Below are 19,464 nucleotides of genomic sequence, written 5' to 3'. Positions count from 1 at the left end.
CAGAGAAGTATGGTTTCAGATTGGATAGTCAGTATGAGGACCTTTACGGAACTCTTCGAGGCATTCCTCTGTGAAACGTCATGCAGAGACATCATGGATCCTTAGGCAGGAAGAGGACATGTTGAAAATAGAAATTTTCAACATATTATTTTGGCAGTTGTGAGATTTCTTGGGTTGGGCACGTACTGGAGGCAGGATGATGAATTGGGACAATATTACTTTGGTTGTTTGTAGCAATTATAGTGTTTATGTTGTTGGTCTATTTGCAGTGCTCTACTTTGTGAACACTTAATCTTTTTCTTCCCTCTAGTGTAGTGTAAGTCTAGTTTAGGAGTTATTTAGAGCCCTTATTTAACTATGTCAGACATAGTTTTAATAGCATGAAGTAGTGAAAAGAACAAAGGATCAGTGGTTCTGGTCTCATTTAGGCCACAACTAGCTACAGGCCTATGAGCAGGTCACTTGATGTCCCCAATTTGGAAATAAGAGTGTTGACCTGGATGAACTAAGACCTTTTCAGTTGAGCTTTCTGCAGACCAAAGAGTTAGTGAAAGCTTCCAAAATACTCCTCTTAGCACTGAGCAATGAAAGTATTAAGCACATATTTTAATGCATACTAGGAAAAATACATCTTCCACTCCTAAACTTTGGTAGAATATTCTACCTTACCATAAGATAGACAGTAGGTTCATAATGATTACACTATATAGGCATTACCTTTTCTAAGAACGTGTTAAAATATAGAAGAAAGTAGAAAATTAACCCTTGTACATGAACACAGTGTGCTTATTGTATAATTTTCATGTTTTAAATAAAGCTACTTATTTGCATAATGATGCTTTGGAAAGGTATATCTTAAAATAACAATGCTATTCATTGATTTGAAATTAAAACAAAAATAATGTGTAAATTAATCTGGAAAAATTGTCATGTTACTCTATAATTAGATGTATTAGTAAATGAGTGCTATCACTTATTAAGATACATTTGGCATAGAATAATATTTCAAAGTAGTGAATCTGTATTTTCTATTTCTGTTTTGAAAATGTTTATTAATTGTCATCAGTTTGTTAACCTCTATAATACATACACAGTTTGTATTATGGATGCTTAAAAATAAGTAGCTCTCTGATTTTGCTTCTTTGAATTGAAGTTTAAGTTTGATCCTTATAGGAAATGATATGTCGGAAACATTGTGTACAGTGTATCAGAACACCCAGAAAAACGCTGCAGATAAGGATTTCTAATGTCATAAAACTAAACAAATTATTACAGTGTCTAGACAGAGTCCAAAGACATGGTGAATTTTTTTTTTTTTTTGGTAAATTGATTTTATAGATCAAACAAAACATTTGATTTTTTTAACATAATTTAATGTTCAAACCAATGGAATGATGCATGCATGAAATTTAGTTACTTGACAATATTAAAAGGAAAATGATATTTTATTCCTTGGAGTACTTTCCTTGAGTCAAGAAATACTTATAAGACTTAGAAAATTATTTTTGATCATCTGGCCTAAGTAGCACTGGCATCGTTATCATCTGGGTGCTCGGCAAAAATGCAGATTCTTGAGTTTTCTGCATCCATAACAGATCTCTGGCCATACCTCTGAAATCTGGATTTTAAACAGGTTTCTGGGGAATTGTTTTTGTGCTTAGTGAATGTAAGAATTACTTTTCTAAATCTTCTTATCTTCCTGCTGGAAATCTTTACATGTCATTTGATGCTGGGTATTGGATCCTGAATTTGAAAGTTGAAGAACAGGACTCTGCTTGGGAATCCAGAAAGAACTTGAAATACCCAATGATTTTATTATCTATAAATAGACTTTTCTATCAGTTTCTGTTTGAAATTGAGAACGATAATAAAATATGTTTTTCGATTGTTAATGCTATATACATTAGTTTATATAAAACAAAGTATTAGATATTGGAAACTTTTTCTTTTGTATTACTTTCAGAACACAGATTATTCCAGAAGAAATTTTCCCATAAGTTGGACTTATATTCATTTTATTTCCTCCATAGAATCACCAAGTTCAACCAAATTCTACGATATTCATGATCTTTTTAATGTTACATAAAGATTCCAAGTATGCTTTCATTAATTTTTAAGCAACCATAGCATCTACTGACAATACTGATGTTTAGGTTAAGATTGCTACAGAAAATTCTTGAGATTACTATCCTTTACCTGTAGATGTAGCCTTTCCACTTGCCTTTAATTAAAATAACACTTTCTCCTCCATTCCCAAATGTGTTTATTACAAATAAAAATCCTGAATTCACAAATGAGAATGATCTCCAATTTGAAGCTAGTAACTGACATTTATCTCTTTGGTGACAGGAAACATATTTTATTATCTAAGTGTTTCTTATGACTGGAAGAGTTTTTGCATATAGTGGATTTCCAGTGATAAGTAAGTCAATTAATGGTAGTCAAGTTTTATTGGCCTGTGTGGTATTGAAAGAGGAGAAAATTATACTTAGGAATTTGGATAGCTTCATGAGAACTACGTCTCTCTTGAATCAGAATTTTATACTTGGACATCAATGATTTATTGCCTTCTTCAATGGCTTAATTTAACGATCAACTTTTGCTCATATCAACACAAGAGTCTATAAATATTGAAAGCTAAGTTGATGTTCAATTCCTGACAACAAAATCTTCTCATTCATTAGCACTCTATTTGCACCAGAAGGCTTATAAAATTAGTAGAAAAATGCCAGTGTTTTTCATTTAAATTTCCTTTATTCTTTCTATTGGTCTCTGGAGGTTGCACTACTTAGATTTTGGGCAGCATCCTTTACTATATTAAATTTGGGGTTTCAGAAAAGGAAGGACCTCTCCCATTTTAGCAGTCAGATCTCATCATGCAGTCTTGTAATGATGATGAGTTCCTAAGTCATGAGTTTTCTCCCACCATCATGTTCACCTTTGCCATTTTCAGAATGTATTGGTGACTGTTAGAAAAGTTTAAAGCTTCCTGTCCAGCAATATCTTTAATCCCTTGGGGTTGCTCAAAGTGTTAAGACCGATGGATCTGACTGTGGTAAAGTCTAATAAGAATTGCGCTGACAACCAAGATGATTCATGGGAGGACAGTTTACTTACTTTTTTTTTAATATGTCTTGTCTCTCTTCTTGACTCGACAGCTCCCCCAACTGTTCGTATTGTGCATTCAGGCTTGGCCTGTAACATTGAGGAGGAGCGCTACTCCGAAAGGGTCTATACTATACGGGAAGGAGAAACCCTAGAACTGACCTGTCTGGTCACAGGACATCCACGTCCACAGGTGAGTCCCGAACCGTGACAGTGAGGGAAACTCTCATTGACCTTTCTTGCAAGTCAAAAATGTACATATTTCAGGAGATTTAGCTAAAAAAATTGTGTGTGTGTGTGAGAGAGAGACATTGAAGTCACTGCGTGTCTGCAGTGCAGGATAAGGGTGGTGATTGCTGAACATTCACGCTTGAAGTACTCACTTGGATAAGATGAAGAAAGAATTTTTTTGTTTTGGTATTGTGAGAAATCTGGAAGACACTTCTAAGGAAGCTGTTAAAAAGACAACTACAAAAATATCTCAGTAAGATAACAATTCATATGGCAATGAGTTTATTTTAGAATGTGGAGCATGATTTCATGATGACATAATTGCAGCTGAGGAAGCATTTGTTCTGAAGAATGTGGTGCACGAGGTCACATGCACTTTCCTTACTCCTCATCATTATATTCATAGAAAACTTTGAAAAACAAATGTTTGCAGGTGTATGCATTCAGGCTTTCAGAGTCATCTGCTACAGCTTTCATAAGCTACTTTAATAGCAGGAACAGAAATTGAGACTTTCAAAGGGCACTAAAATTATAAATAATGAGCAAAGCAAAAGTTTGTAGGAGTGAAAGAAAAGGTTAGGCAGAAGGTAATATAGTTAGGCTGTGTATTCATGATGTAAAAATTTAATTCAGATTCAATACAGAATATTCAGGATGTTTTAGTCAGAATTTGCCAATTCTTATTGTCATATATTTAACCTGCCTGGTTCAAAATCTTCACTGGCAATCAATACGGACACTAAGATGGAAGAGAGATCTCATTTGGTGACAAAGTTGCATATTTTAAGTATCAGTGTTACAGGAAAAAAAATCCATCTAACACCACTACAGAGGAGAAAGTAAGGGGCAGTGTAGAGATTTTATGAACTCATCATTTTAACCTTCTCTTTTGCTCCTACCAACCATAACTCTTAATACGCAAAGATGTTTGACCTTACCATTGTGACCTGAAGAACAAATAAAAATAAGCAAATGAACTTCATAGAATGAAGTAATAGATGGATAAATAAGACCATGACTAAAACTAAAATGGTAAAATATAAAACTTAATGCTACTCTATTGGTAAAATGAAAGACAGTAAAAAGTAATCTAGAAAATATGATTATTAAACCTAATTGTTACTAAATTTTAAAAATAATATTAAAATTAAAATTCACGATGGCTAAAATGATAAATTATAATACTTGCTTTTATCCGAAAATTGATTAAAGAATGAAATTATATTAATAAATTTGAGTTCTATACAATTTGACCTATTACGATTAGACTTCATGGAAAACAATGATTGCAAAACTATACATACAAGGACAAAAATGATAGTTATTATAATTGGATATAGAAAAACTTATATGTCAGACCTTTCTATTTTAAAATTCATATAGAAACAATGGACTTCAATAAAATAATTTTGCTAAAATTTAAAAAATGATGACATTAACTCAAGAATATTATCTCACAGAAAATTTAGTGCTGTTATAATTTGATTATAGTTTTTGTATTTGTATACATAGAATAACAATTCCAAAATCAAAAAGTTGGGATCAAAATAGGAATGTCCAAATCTAAAAGAAGCCACAAATTGCCAAATGAGAGGCAGTTTGTGGCAAGAGAAGACTCTTTAATTCTTCCATCATTCCCACACTGAACCCACCAAATTCAGCACCTTCTAAACTACAAATTACACTTAAAAATGCAACTTTCTATCTTTTTAAAAAGTCATCCCTGCTGTCTGCTCCCTCATCTCCATCCTTAGGTTCCCTTAGTATTAGGAATTTCTTATTTTCTTCATACATTTTGTCTGCAATGATTCACAATCTGGAGTATAATCTCTGATGTCTGGCCAATCCAAAATAATTCTGTAACAAAGAAGTAGATTATTGCCTTATGTTTTTTTTTTTTTTTTTTTTTTCTAAGCAGTTCCATTGCTGGAACCATTTCAGTGTTTTCTGACCCTAGGAAAAAGTTGTCTCAGTATTGTTATTTCTTCATTCCTAGAAGTAATTTAGGCATTCACAGGTGACACAGTTTCAGTTTATATCACCCGCTTGTAAAATTAACCAGGCCTCTTTTTTTGTCAACAAACCGTATAAGGAAAGCTGACAGAACAGCTGGGCATCGACGTCCTGGCCAAACGCTAAAGGGCATGCTGATAGCAGCTGGTCCTGAGGATGGTTTTTCTTGGCTGAGGCCATGAAGCTGGAACGACCTCCTGGCTCTCTTGGCTCATCTGAATGTGATAGGTTGGGAATGCACCGGAAGAGTGAGGTACCCCACTCTTCAGGAGATTCCTTAATCTGTTGTCTATTCCTGTTGGCAGTGAGAGTCATAAAAGTCCCCATTTCCAGAAGTGTTCAAAGGCAGCATTTTTTTTCTAGATTAAAAAAAATTCTCTTCAAAAATATATCATCTGGCAATATGTAATGGCCTGAAGATATTATTGTATGAAAGGGAAATAAACGAAGGAGAGGAAGGTACAGTGCTAGGTACAGAGGAAGGTACTAGTAGTTAATAGTATGGCACTGGGACCAGACTACCTGGGTATGACCCTGGATCCACTGTGACTGCCCGCGTGAGTGTGGGAAAGTTCCTTGACCTCTCTTTTCTCTATGCCTCAGGTGTCTTACCTGTATACAAAGGATGATGGTAAACATCATACCTATATCATAGAATCCTTTTGAGAGTTAAATGGGTATTGTAAATGTACATATATATATATATATATATATATACACATACACATATATATGTAGTTGGTATGTAAATAAGCATTATATTGATATGTAATAAAATATATGCTGGGTTTTTATTCATTGTTTTAAAGCAATTTATGATTAGACTTTAAAGTCTAGAGTTGAATATGTAAGTATGAAAATAAGTTGATTTATAAAGTGGTTCTTAGCATTCCTGTGGCCTACTTTAAATTAGACCCATTTAAATTAATTTCAATATTTTTTGTGTTTTAATACTCCACGGAGCTTTTACATTTCTGTTAATTACCTTTGCTTAGCTTGCAAGGACTAGGACTATGTTCAGACTACTTCATTTAATGAAGGTTTATTATAACATATATGAAGAGGTAAGAAAGCAGGGGGAGGCAACGATTTGTTAGTAAATCTCTAAACCTAATATTACCTCTACATGTCCATAATTTCAAGATTCAGCTACCCACTCTCTTTCTTTCTTCTTTTCTTTTTTCCTCCATCACTCCATTTCTCTTTTCTTTTCTTCCTTCTTTCCTTCCTCTCTTCTCTCTCAATATTATCACATCAATAACAAATGAATTCTTAATATAGCTCTCTTATAAGTGAGTTAAACAATGAGATATTTAACAAAATGTTCCCTGTCACTGTCCCACTCACCTCTCAGAGGTTTATGTTAAATAGTTTGATGTATCATTTTGCAGTCCTTGTTAGGCGCATTCCCATAAATATGATTGTATATGTTAATGTTTTAGTTTCATTTTTTAAATTAGGTAATGAAAAGTATTATTCAGTGGCTAGAATTTTTCACTTGTCCATGTGTCCAAATCACCGACTATAGATCCAGCTTAGTGGTTCTCAAGGTGTGGTCTCTGAAGAGAATGTGTTAGAAAGGAAAGTTCTTGTGCCCATCACATCAGAAAATCCTGTGTTGGGGCCAGTGATCTGTCTTGTCACCAGTACTCTGGGTAATCCTGATGTACCCTGAAATTTGAGAACCACTGACTTAGATCACTATTTTCACAGAGGCTGAATTATACTTTGTATGGATACACTAAATTCTACTGTATAGATGCACTAGATACATGGAATTGCTGCTATTTTGTTTAAAATTGAATTACTTAGAGATTTTTACTATTACAAATAATAACTTAGTGAGCACTTCTGGTATGTGTATGTGTTTATGCACGTCTTGATTACATGTCTGCCAGTGTCATTGTAGGATAGTTTCTTTCTTCAAAATGGCATTTATCCAAAGTTGAAAGTGACTTTACCTTAATTCCTTAGCACAAGTGAATCTTTAAAATTTTTGCTAATTTGATGTGAGGAAGTGAATTATACTACAGTGAAGTTTCAATTTGCATTTTCGTAATTACCAGTCAATTTGAACATTTTCCCACCCATGTATCAATCATTTGTTCACCTCCTTTGTCTGTTGATTGTTTTTATCTACCTTCTTTATTTTCTTATGGGTTAGCTGTTTGTCTTCCTACAGACCCGTAGGGACTTTTTACATCCTATAAAAACAAATTCAGTATCTGAAAATTATGTTGCAAATTTTATCTACCAGGATGTGTCTTTTAATATTGCTTATGCGACTTTTACTTGGATAATTTTGTTTTTAAAAGATGAATCATTTTAATCTTTTCAATTTTGGCTTCTGAATTTTATACCTACTTTCATAAGATCCCTTTCATGTCCATGTATCTTACATTGTATGCTTCTTTTCTAACAGCTTATATAGTTGCTAATGTATTTAATGATTTAATCATTAGGGAATGTGTTGTCCATGGTACAAAGTATTAGTCTAGTGTTTTCTCTCTTTTTTCTTCTTCTTTCCCTCTGCCTTAATCCAGACAGGAGAGTCAGCATTCCACCCTACAGCTTTAAAATGCTATTTTTTCTCTTTTTACGAAAATTGAGGTATAATTGACCTATAACATTATATTAGGTTCAGGTGTACAAGAGAAATAATCACCACAGTTAAGTCTAGTTAACATCTGTCACCATACATGGTTACAATTTTTTTCCTCTGGTAATGAGAACTGTTAACATTTTAATTATTATATAGTGTGTAACATTAAAGCATTTTTAAAAGTTCTCAAAAATGCTATTTTCACCACTAATAAAATTTAATTATTCTTTTTTTTAATGTTTATTCATTTTGATAGATAGAAAGTGCATGAGCAGGAGAGAGGCAGAAAGGGAGGGGAGAGACAGAATTCCAAGCAAGCTCTGTGCTGTCAGCCAGAGCTTGACATGGGGCTTGATCTCACAGACTTTGAGATCACAACCTGAGTGAAAATCAAGAGTCAAATGCTTAACTGACTGAGCCATTCAGATGCCCCAAAATTGAATTATTCTGTTCTACCATTCTACTTATCCCTTCTCCTACCATGCCGTGCTATTTTAATTTCAATGGCTTTATATTACACTTAGCTATAGAGGAAAGCAAGTCACTCCTTTTTGTTGTGTTTCTGTATTTGCTTGGTTGGCCTCAGACATTTTTTCTTCTCTTTGATATTGGAAATGAGCTCTTTATATCCCCCACCCAAATAAATACTGGAACTTTAATTGCATTGCATTTTTCTTGCTATGGGACCTTGCAATAGAAAGTATGGAAAACTTTTACAAAGAACTTCTCAGTAGGACACTTTGAATATTTCAAACTTCTCAAACAAGAAGGCAGTTTTATTGTAATGAGTATAATGTGAAGGTCTTTGAATTTATTTTAATAACAAACCTGGCTATTTATATTTGGAAGGCTTTTCTTCTCTTTTCAAAAACAAAACAAAACGAAGATGAAATGTGCATCAACCAAAAAAGCTCTACTTTTATACGTTGGCTTTCTGGGTAAGATTTCATTTGAATATTACTTTTCATCACTGTAATATTTTTGAAAGCGATTCCTTAAAATATAATTATGTATATTCCAAGCACCTACCTAAGAATAATTAATATTGTTTACTAGCTTATTACAGTTCATCCTAGGCATTGTTCATTTTATTGATTAAAAAAATAAGGGTAAGGCCATTCAATTTTACAATGGGATCATATTCAGTCATTTGATTGCTATATAAATGTATTCTTGACTGTCAAGACTGTTGCTGAGTTATTGATGTTTTTATCCTTGTTAATTCTGTATGCAGATTTCAAAGTGATAAATTTGCCATAATGAATATATTAGCAAGCCTTGGTAACAGGTTTTTCAGTTTTAAACCATTAGTGCTATCTGTGTGTTCTCCTTTGCAAATATTTTGTACGTCTTGGTTCACGTTTCCATATGTTTTTTCTTCTGATTCAGTCTGTTAAATTTCTTACAATAAAATTAATGCATGCACGTGAACAATAGAGGTCTTAGATTGTTGGATTTATGTCCAATTAAATAGGCAGAATTGGAATCTGTTATCTAATCAGAGATCATCAAATGTTGCATCTCTTCCTTATCATGGTTTATAGAATTCCATACAATGTTCTTTTATCATCTGTGATAAATCTATCTAGGCTGGATCTCTCTGCTTCATCATATAAGAGACTCTCCAACTAAAACGGCTAATATTTTTTCAATGAATATTTGGATAGGATGTAGGAAAGACTTTAGTATATGTCATATTTAAAAATATATTAATCACAAATTCCATATCAATAGCTACCTTCACAGTCTGTCCTCCCTCACACATACATGCACACCTAGTGTCTTCTCCTGGATATACTCCTTTAAGTTAATTTTTACATGGGTAAATGCACTTACCACAGCTCATTTAGGAGGAAGGATTTACAGTCTTTCTGAAGGTTGATGTCATACCTTCAAATAATTTTGTTTCTATTGATTTTTATACACAATGTGGAAAGTATTTTTTGGTTCAACACTTTTCTCCAAAACTGCTGATACTTTTTGCTCCCAGTATATCAGCATTGACCAAAGAGTTTTTTAAAAAACATTTAATGGATTCTCTATTTCATGAATAGAGAGTCTGTTTTGCTCCTTAGGAGATTTGAATGCGTTTATAGATATTTCAGATTTCATCTTTTGTTTAATTCCATGGACAGTCTTTATGCTTATAAGAAACACTGATCATCCATTCCAGAAAACTGCTCAAAAAATGTTAATCTACTTAATGAAGGCTCAGGGAGGTGGAAATGTTAGCATAGATTTATTATGAAACTTGTTTTTAGAGAGTTCCCAAGGGATACTTCTGTTACTATGAGGAACGCACTGGTCAGATGGGCACTGGCATCTTTGAGAAGCTCATGGGTGACTGTCCTTGGGAGACCAGGGTTTCAGTAGGGGATGCTGCCATAGAAGTAGAATCTCTAAAATCAGCAGGATGATAGGATTCAAAAATGGCAGAGTTTGGGTTGTCACACTTAACCAACAGATTCAATGTGGATATAAATAGTGTAATGAGCAGCAAGGTTGGAGTAGCAAGCATGTTGCCTTTACCTGTAGGGCTTTGTTGATGAACGATAGATTATAGTGTGTTTAGCGGTAATATATAGGGGTAGCTGACTAGAGTGGTTCTTTACTCATATAAACAGACAAACAGAGGTAACGAGGTAAGGAGGAGGTTGATTTCCACTCTACAAAAAATCACAGTCACACAATTTCCAAATCTAAACTTGTTCACAGAGCCAACACTCATTGTTGGAAAAGGAAGCCAGATTTCTTTTTTTTTTAATTTTTTTTATTAGTTTTCTTGGAAGCCAGATTTCTTTGAGGAAAGACCTACAAATATCACTACAAGCTCACACCAAAAAATAGTAGCTGAATCCTTCCCCAAGGGGATTTGTGGCCATTTGTCATAGTAATTTACCTTGGAGAAAGAAAAATACCAAGCCTTTTTGAAGGCTCTTCAAGGTACAGAGATTGAGTTGACACAGAAATCAATGGATTTGTAATACTGACATAGAGTGGAGGTTTATGAAGCGAGATGATCAATGGGGTCCTGGCCCAGAGAAGTGGGTTTATGGTCATCTGTCCAGACTCCCAAAAGTGTAATTGGGAGGGACATACTTAGCAGCTGGCAGGATCCCCACATTTGTTACCTGACATGTGGAGTAAGTCAGAGTCATTATGGTAGGAAGGTGGAGTCCTGTAAAATTGTCCCTCCCAAACCAAAATATTAAATCAGAAGTAGTACTGCATCCCAGAAGAATTTTCAGAGATTAGGTACTACAGTCAAAGCTTGGACAGTAAAGGAGTGGTAGTCTCTATCATGTTCCAATTTATTTCACATACAAGATATCTAAAAAGCCAGGTAGATGATGGCAGATGATGATACACTGTGGTAGACAATCAAATCAACACTGCTGCTGTGCTACATGTCATGTCTCCATTGGAGCAGATTTGCCAGTATACAGATAGTCATCTGACAAACGGATGCTTTTCAATTGTCACCAAGAAGATTTTAAAGTTTCCTTTTATGTGGGATGGACAGCAATGCACATGTACTACTGTGCCCTGGGTCAGGATTCATTCTCTGACTATCTATAACATTATAGTGCACAGGGAACTTGATTGTCTCAGTGATCTACAGAACATTATATTGATTACATCATGTCATCTTGAACTTCCGAAAAGGAAGTAACAGGTACCATGGATGCCATAGTAAGATAGAAATGTGGCAGAAGGTAAGAAATAAAGTACCCTGAATTTTACTGGTCTGTTCAAATGGTAAAGGCTTTTGGAGTCCAATGAGGCATGCTAGGGCTATTCCATCTAAGGTTATAAAAATGTTGTTGCTTACCACAGCCATACCACGAAGAAAGAAGTCCAGCATATGGTAGGCTTTTTTGGATTTTAAAGCCTGCGTATATTACACTTAGAAATATTGCTTTATTGGAAAACTTTAAAAATTCTCAGTTTTGGAGCAAGAGAGGGCCTGCAGCAAGTCCAGTTGCAGTGAAAACTGCCTTGCTGCTCAGGCAGTGCAATCCGGAAGGCTTGCTGTTGGTTGACTATGCTGCGTGGATTCTTTGTTAGTTCCTAAGAAGAGGGTCACAGCACAAAACTTGAGATTCTGGAACTAGACTAAACTTTGTCAGGCAGAGTACTAATTGCTGTTTGCAAAGAAGCTCTTTGGTCCATAGGGAGTAGATTCCAATTGATACATGCCCCCTTGGTCAGGCAATTCTGCGACACATTCTACATGGCTCCTCAGAGGATCCCAGTAGAATGGAGCCCCAGTTACTCTCAGCAATGACAGCACAATAACAGTTTGTTGTATGGTTTTCCCTCTTTCTCTTTGTCATATTCACAATCTCCTGTTTCCCCAGGATTGGTTACAAAAAACATACTTATTTTTGTATCTCTTATCTCAGTCTTTATTTCCCCATGGCAATTCTATAAGACAGTACCTATTTCCTGGACTCAAACATAATGAGGAGTATATTTACACAACTAACCCTAGATTCTTCTTCCTGGTTGCTGACCTTATGTTGCTTAATTGTGATTCAGAATTATCATACTACTTTTCCTGAAGACTTGTAAAAGGAAAGCCACAAGTCATTAGTAAAGGTATGATGTTCCGTCAAATTTTATTTGTCTTAAGAGTTTTATTAACATGAATAGCATGGGTGTCGACTATATTTTCAAATTTATTCTAATATTTAAAAAATATTTCTTCTATTTGAATTACTTCTAAGCAGTGAAAGTTTGCAAGTTAATGCACAAGGAATTGCATGTGATGGAGATTGACTGTAAATACAGACTAAGATTTGTTTGGTTATGACAGCTTTACCTTTCATGGCCAAAATTTGATCCTCAGAGAGATCAGAAAATGATTTCTCAGACAGAATCAAAATTTTAGGTATACAAATCATGTGGAAGTTTTAACTTAGAAATCTTACTTTGAGATCTATATATTTTAATGAAAAATATTATAAGTAGAAGTGATAATATCATAATCATTACTTTATTACAGCACTTGACATAAAGTAAGTATTTAAAAATTATTAGGGCATTTCCAGGAGATAGAAGGAAATCCATACTTCCTATTAACATGTAATTAAGAATCTATTGGTTGTGTTCATGGTTAAAATGTATAATTTAAAACATGTTTATTTATTTATTTTGAAAAAGAGAGAGAGAGAGAACATGAGCAGGGGAGAGGCAGAGGGAGGGAGGGAGGGAGGGAGAGAGAGAGAGAGAGAGAGAGAGAGAGAGAGAGAGAGAATCCCAAGCCAACTGTGCTCTGTCAGTGTGGAGCCCCACATTGGGGTTGATCCCACAAACCATGAGATCATGACCTGAGCCAAAATCAAGAGTTGGACACTCAACTGACAGAGCCATCCAGGTGCCCCTAAAATGTATCATTTTAGGGTAGACAATTGCAGTTCTCTTAATACGGAAGTTATGAATAATTACATAGACATTGATGAATTGGATTCTGTATTTTTATTATTAGAATAATACTCCTATTGACATGTTTTCAGATATGTCTTATTTAAATGGGGCAATTTCCAAGTGGTAGATATCCCACAATAGTTTTTTCCCTTCAGATTTAAAAATTTTTTTCATAGTAGTTATTGAGCTGTCAACAAATCTAAATTCAATAACATTAACGTAGTATGAAGTGAATTTTTTCATGGTGGAATGTCAATTGAATTAATTGATTTAGTTTTGAGTCTATATTACATATATGCTGCCATTTTGTATATATGTATAGACAAAAAATAGATGTATATACACACATACACACTTACTACATATATGTATGTATGTACATATATAAACAGATAAAGATAAATCCACAAAGTGTGAGTCATTTGGGCACATTCAACATGTCATAAATGATCATTTATAGTTATATCCATCCCTACTATTTATAAAAGGCAACATGAAAAATATAGTAGTTGTCTACATGTGATCCTATTGAGTGAAATTTATTCTCTGCACTTATAGCTAGGACATCAAAGATACCAATTAAATGAATTGGATTTACTTAAATTTTTAAACTCCAATCTAATGAAACATTCCTTAAATTGACTTTAAAACATTGAGTTTTCAAATTTAGGTTTAATAATTTCAATTATAGTAATAGAAAGTACTACTGATCTACCTCTATGCTAAAGAATATCCTGTCAGTGGTAATTAATAATCTATATCAGTGCTGGTTGTAAACATGACATATTTATTCTGAATTAGACTCCTCATGGTCTTTTCCTGAAATGCTCAGAGATATATCCAAAAACTCAATAAAGATTAAAAACCTTTCTGGGATCTACAAAAGTTAACTTAAACTACACCAAAGAAAGTGCTTGTAAAATGTGAGTATTTTCAGGACTGAAAAATGAGAAAACATTTATTAGGAATGACTCAATCAATTCTTTTTTGTTTGTTTGTTTATTTGTTTTTTTTAGGAATTATTAGTCTTTTCTGATTTTCTCTTAGTGCCAAAGTCTTAACAAAACCTAAAAATAACATTTATTTTCCTGACAGTTTTATCTTTTTCCATCAGCAAACATTGATTTCTTCCTTTTTCTGCTTATTATGGTACATGAGGAAACATTATCCCATACAACTTGGCCTCCTCTTGTTTTCTTACTTGCCTTTGGCAGAAATCATTAAATGATGTTGGATAAGCTTGAGCAGAGCAAAATCCGTAGTTAATTAGTGTCTTTTCTGTTGGCTGTCATTGAAATTCTGTATGTTAAAATTAACTTTTAGGCATCCAGGTGTGGTATAGTATCAAATCTAAGTGATCCTTTGTATTGATACCATGTATAATTAGAACAACTGATCATTTTGAATAACTTCACCATGCCATCAACAAGATGGATTATAGCCAACCATTTGGCTGTGTTATATAAAATTCATGTAAACATTTTATGACATATATAAATTCTACATTGGCTAATGCCCAATATTAGCTTTAAAGGGTCCCTAATTCCAAAATTGTACACATGCCTGAATTGCATGGTTATAAATCTTATTAGATTTCTAGGGCTGCCATAACAAAGTACCACAAAGAAACAGAAATAACAGAAATGTATTGTCTCACAGTTTTGAAGGCTAGAATTCTAAAAGCAAAGTGTCAGCAAGGCCATACTCCCTCTGAGATGAGATTCTGGGTAGAATCCTTCCTTGCCTCTTTTAGCTTCTGGTGGTGGCCATCGTGTTCCTGGCCTTCACTTGCATCATTGCAACCTGTGCTTCTGTCAGTGTGTGTGTGTGTGTGTGTGTGTGTGTGTGTGTGTGTGTGTCTTCCAATGATATTTTCCCTCTTCTGATAAAAACACTAGTCTCATTGGATCATGGGTCCACTCTAGTATAACCTTATCTTAACTAATCACATCTGCAACAACCCTATTTACAAATAAGGTTACATTCTGAGATACTGGGTGTTAAGAATTCCATTTATCTTTTTGGAGCACACAATTCAACTCATAACATATATTATCTGTTCTTTTAAATGAGAGTTCATACCTTCACTGGACATGTTCTGGGGCTGCCATTAAAGAGCACATCATATATATATAGATAGATAGATAGATAGATAGATAGATAGATAGATATAGAGAGAGAGAGACTGCTGTGTACCATTAATCTTGAAGAAAATTTCAGTGATTTGCTTACAGATTTTTTATTTGTTGTCCCTTCCATCCACTTGTCTGTACCTTTACCCCTTGGTTAATTGAATAAATGGCTTATTTGTCAAATCACTTCGAAAGCCTCTCTTGGTCAAAGAGGCTTGCTTAAGTGCCATTTCTATGTGGTCCCAGAATACCTCGCCATTTCTTACTATAATAAATGTATCCTAGGATGTTGCTTTGGGGAGTGAGTGAGTGAGATTTTAGGCTCTGGAATCAAACTGCATGGTTTTAAATTGAATGCCACTCTCTCTACCTTCTAGCCATGTGAATGTAGGCAATTTATTTAAACCCTCTTTCACTTACTTTCCTCATGTATAAAATGACAATGGTAGTAGTGATTATATAGTAAGCTTCTTTAAGGATCAAATAAAATAGCAGAAGGCAAGACTTAAAAAAATCTTGAATAGTGATAATGATGATAGAAATTAAAATGGAACAATCATATTGTTTTCCACTTAGTGGATTCCTAAAAATGAAGGAATGGGTCTTGCCTTCACATTTTCTATCACGTTAGAGTGAACCTATGTTACGATTTGCCTGGGATGCTGCTAGTTTATGGCTATTGTTTTGGTACAATTATTAACGTCATCCTCTCTCAGTCCCCAAAAGTGTCTTGTTGTGGAGAATAAAATATATGGGAAAATAAACATAAAATCTTTACACATAGAGGGTCTCAATTATTTACCAAATGAGTGAATGCAACAGGCATTTTCATTTTAGGCTAATTTTTCAATATTTTAATTAATTCCATTACCTTCAAAAAATACTAAGTTGTGTTGGCTTGTGCCTATGCCATTTACCTCTTAGAAGTAAGCATTTAAAAAAAACCTTCAGATTCATTTACATAGGCACTGTTGGAAGCCATATACCTCAGTTCCTGCAGGAATGCATTAAATGTTCCCTTGGTGGTCTCGAAGATTTAATGTGTGTTCTTATTTTACTATCCGGCAAGGATTTAAGGACACTCGGGAAGTGGGACTCAATAATATGAAGCCATTAAAGCCCTTCAGTCAGAGAAGATTCTAAACACTCCATGCCACTTTTGACAACGGTGTACATTTTTAATCATAGATGTTAACAGTTCAACATTGGGATCTCAGTGATGGGAGCATATTCACAAAGTATCAGATCAAAACCTGGTCATTCATTGTTGGAATTTGTTGCTTAAAACCAGAATACAGAGTTGTAATCCTATGTCTAAATAAGGTACAGATGATGAAATCTTGTTCTTACCTGAAAAGAGGGGGGAAAAAACCAATATCAAGAGAAAGTAGAACAGAGTTTGAAAAAGTATATGCCAAGACAAGTTCATGTTGCCAACTAGTCATAGTTAATTTTGCTGGAAGCATTTGAAAGAATATAGCTTCTATTGTTCATGGGGGTCAAAACAGAAAGCCCAGGAGGAAAGTTAGTTACCTTATAAGCACAGGGAATTTCGATGCATGAAATAAGATGAGTGATCTAGAGGTATTTTTTTTCTCATATATCTTTGGATCCCCTGCCTGGAGACCAGTTAACTTCCTTGGCCAATATGTTGGTTAACCAAAGTGGTCCAGTATTGTGATGATATCCTCTAACATTATGTTTATCAGTCTGAATATTGCTAAGTATTCTAGACCAGCTCCTAGTGATATGTTTACAGATTAAACTGAAAACTACATTTAGTTTGTTATTAGACATACACATAATCTAAGTCTATAACTGCCCTCCTAACCATTTGTCTATTTGAGACTTTTATTCCTTCTGACTGTTCTTTTGACAGTCACAATGAGTCACACGCTTGGCTTATGTCTACTTCATGGGGCTATCTAGTATAATTTACCAAAAAAAGTAGAAACCAGAATTTTTATTGGTTTATATGATTTTATAATGAATGTGTGTGTGTATGTGTGTGTGTGTGCGCCCGCGTGCGTTTGTCTGTCTATGGACACACACTTCATACTTCTTGAACACATGGTTATAGTTCCTAGTGGGTTCTTATGTCATATGGTAATCACTTAGGGTTGGACAGGGAAAGTACAAACAATTCTGATTATTTAAAACTCTGAGTTTACAACTGAAGAAGTGTAATGTAGGAAATGAGTTACATTGGGGATAGAAGAGGCTGAGAAGAGGGAGAAATACTTGGCTTTTCTTTTTCTTCTGTCATTTGGTCTCATGCCAGTCTCAGTCCATTGGTTGAAACCAGTGAGAGTCTGGGTAGCATAATTTACAAGTGTTTAGTCCCTCCCAATGATACAGAGTAGAGCAGAGGAAGGTTTAAAAGTTTAAAACATAGATTTGTGATCATACTGGCTACAACCAGCCCTCATAGCAATGCAGAGAAGTACCACCTGGGAAATGCAAGCTTTCTTTCTAGGTAGTTATTCACAAAGGGACATTTTGTCTTGGTAAATAAGGCCACTCAGTTTCTAATACTCATTTTGTAGGTTCATAAGCCTGGTTTTGTTAGTATAGTGAAAGCAGATTAGGGATGAGTATGCATTTTCTAAACTCATAAAGACTCATACATGTACAAACAATGCAAAAATCAAGTTAGGCATTTGTAATGAGAAATGCAATTACAGATCATAGCACATCGTCCCACTTGTCAATCAGTGTATATAAGCTACAGATAAAGCCAAATTACGATCAAAGGCCCATTTTTAAACTTGCAATGGCAAATTGATTGGACATTGCTCCTTCTATCAGGTTCACTCTCCCATTAGGCAAGCCAATCAACAAGATAAACAAAAACATGTTGGTAAGCAAGGACTTTCAACTGAGGTAGCTCAGGCCATCTCATCTATTATGGAGTACAAAACCATAAGGCTTGAATCCAATAGTAAAGATTTCCTTTTTTGGACAGTTCCTGAGTAGATAATACTTGCTAGTTTGTCTTCCTAAACGCTTATTTTTCCATTCCCGAGGCTGACCAATTGTTATTTTGATTGGCACATTCTTTTTTAGGTATATTAATATTAATACATTCAATCACATTATAGTCAATTCCCAGGGACGTGTTAACAATTTGCCTTCATTATGCTGACTTTGCATATCTCTATTCTGAAATGCTATGCTTAATTAATTATAACTGCATTCTCCAAGGACAGTCTTAGTTCCTATATTTCTAATTTCTTTAGAATGGGTGCACCTTATTGTATTAGAATCCTAAAACTCTGACAAAATTTGAATATATTTTTTCCTTTCTGCTACAGTTGACACATGTGCAGGCTGAGTCTGGAGAAATTAAGTGACTAAGTCTAGGCCACCCAGATTTTTGGGGACAGAGACTAGATTATGAGGTGGTTGCCAGACTGCCAACTTCATACTCCTTACACTCTGCCTGTGTTTTGAAACATTTGTATTCATTCTCTCCCCTTTTCAGAAATTGCACACTTTTTAGCATGGTAGCCTGAAAATGATCTTATTTGATCATTACTTTGATCAGATTTTATTATTGGTACTCATTACAGGCATAGCCCATCGAACTTAAATTGTGAGTCCTGAAACAATAGCATCAACATCACCTGGGAACTTATTAGAAACACAAATTCTTGGGTCCCAAACCAGATTTACTGAATAAGAAACTCCTGGGGGTGGGGCACAGTAATATATATTTTAATAAGTCTTTGGATGATCTGATGCATTTTAAAGTTTGAAGGTCATTCATTTAGTGGATTTACATAGAATATCCCCAGAAATGCTCATATGTGTTACCAAAATATCCCTTAGACTGCAGGTGTGTGCAGGTCCTAGATATTTACTTACCTTGTAAGAGTCATAGGTCACTGCCTACATTTTTTTCGTTTACATAGACATAGCATTCTCCAGCAGTCAGGGACAGCCAGTCTG

General features: G+C 34.5%; 1 protein-coding gene across 1 annotated transcript in view; it reads left to right on the top strand.

Annotated features, from left to right (window-relative positions):
* Positions 1-19,464, top strand: part of MDGA2 (MAM domain containing glycosylphosphatidylinositol anchor 2) — an 850,755-nt gene that overhangs the window by 358,845 nt on the left and 472,446 nt on the right. Inside the window, exon 2 of the mRNA XM_047075663.1 lies at positions 3,159-3,298. Within this exon, the coding sequence (XP_046931619.1) occupies positions 3,159-3,298 (140 nt within the window). The remainder of the gene's footprint in view (positions 1-3,158; positions 3,299-19,464) is intronic.

Source organism: Lynx rufus, unplaced genomic scaffold, assembly GCF_022079265.1.
Source record: "Lynx rufus isolate CCGP_SWC_20201006 ecotype Redwood Valley unplaced genomic scaffold, mLynRuf1.p SCAF_13, whole genome shotgun sequence".
Classification (NCBI taxonomy): domain Eukaryota; kingdom Metazoa; phylum Chordata; class Mammalia; order Carnivora; family Felidae; genus Lynx; species Lynx rufus.
The sequence above is the reverse complement of the archived record's forward strand: the minus strand, read 5'-3'. Positions and strand labels throughout refer to the sequence as shown.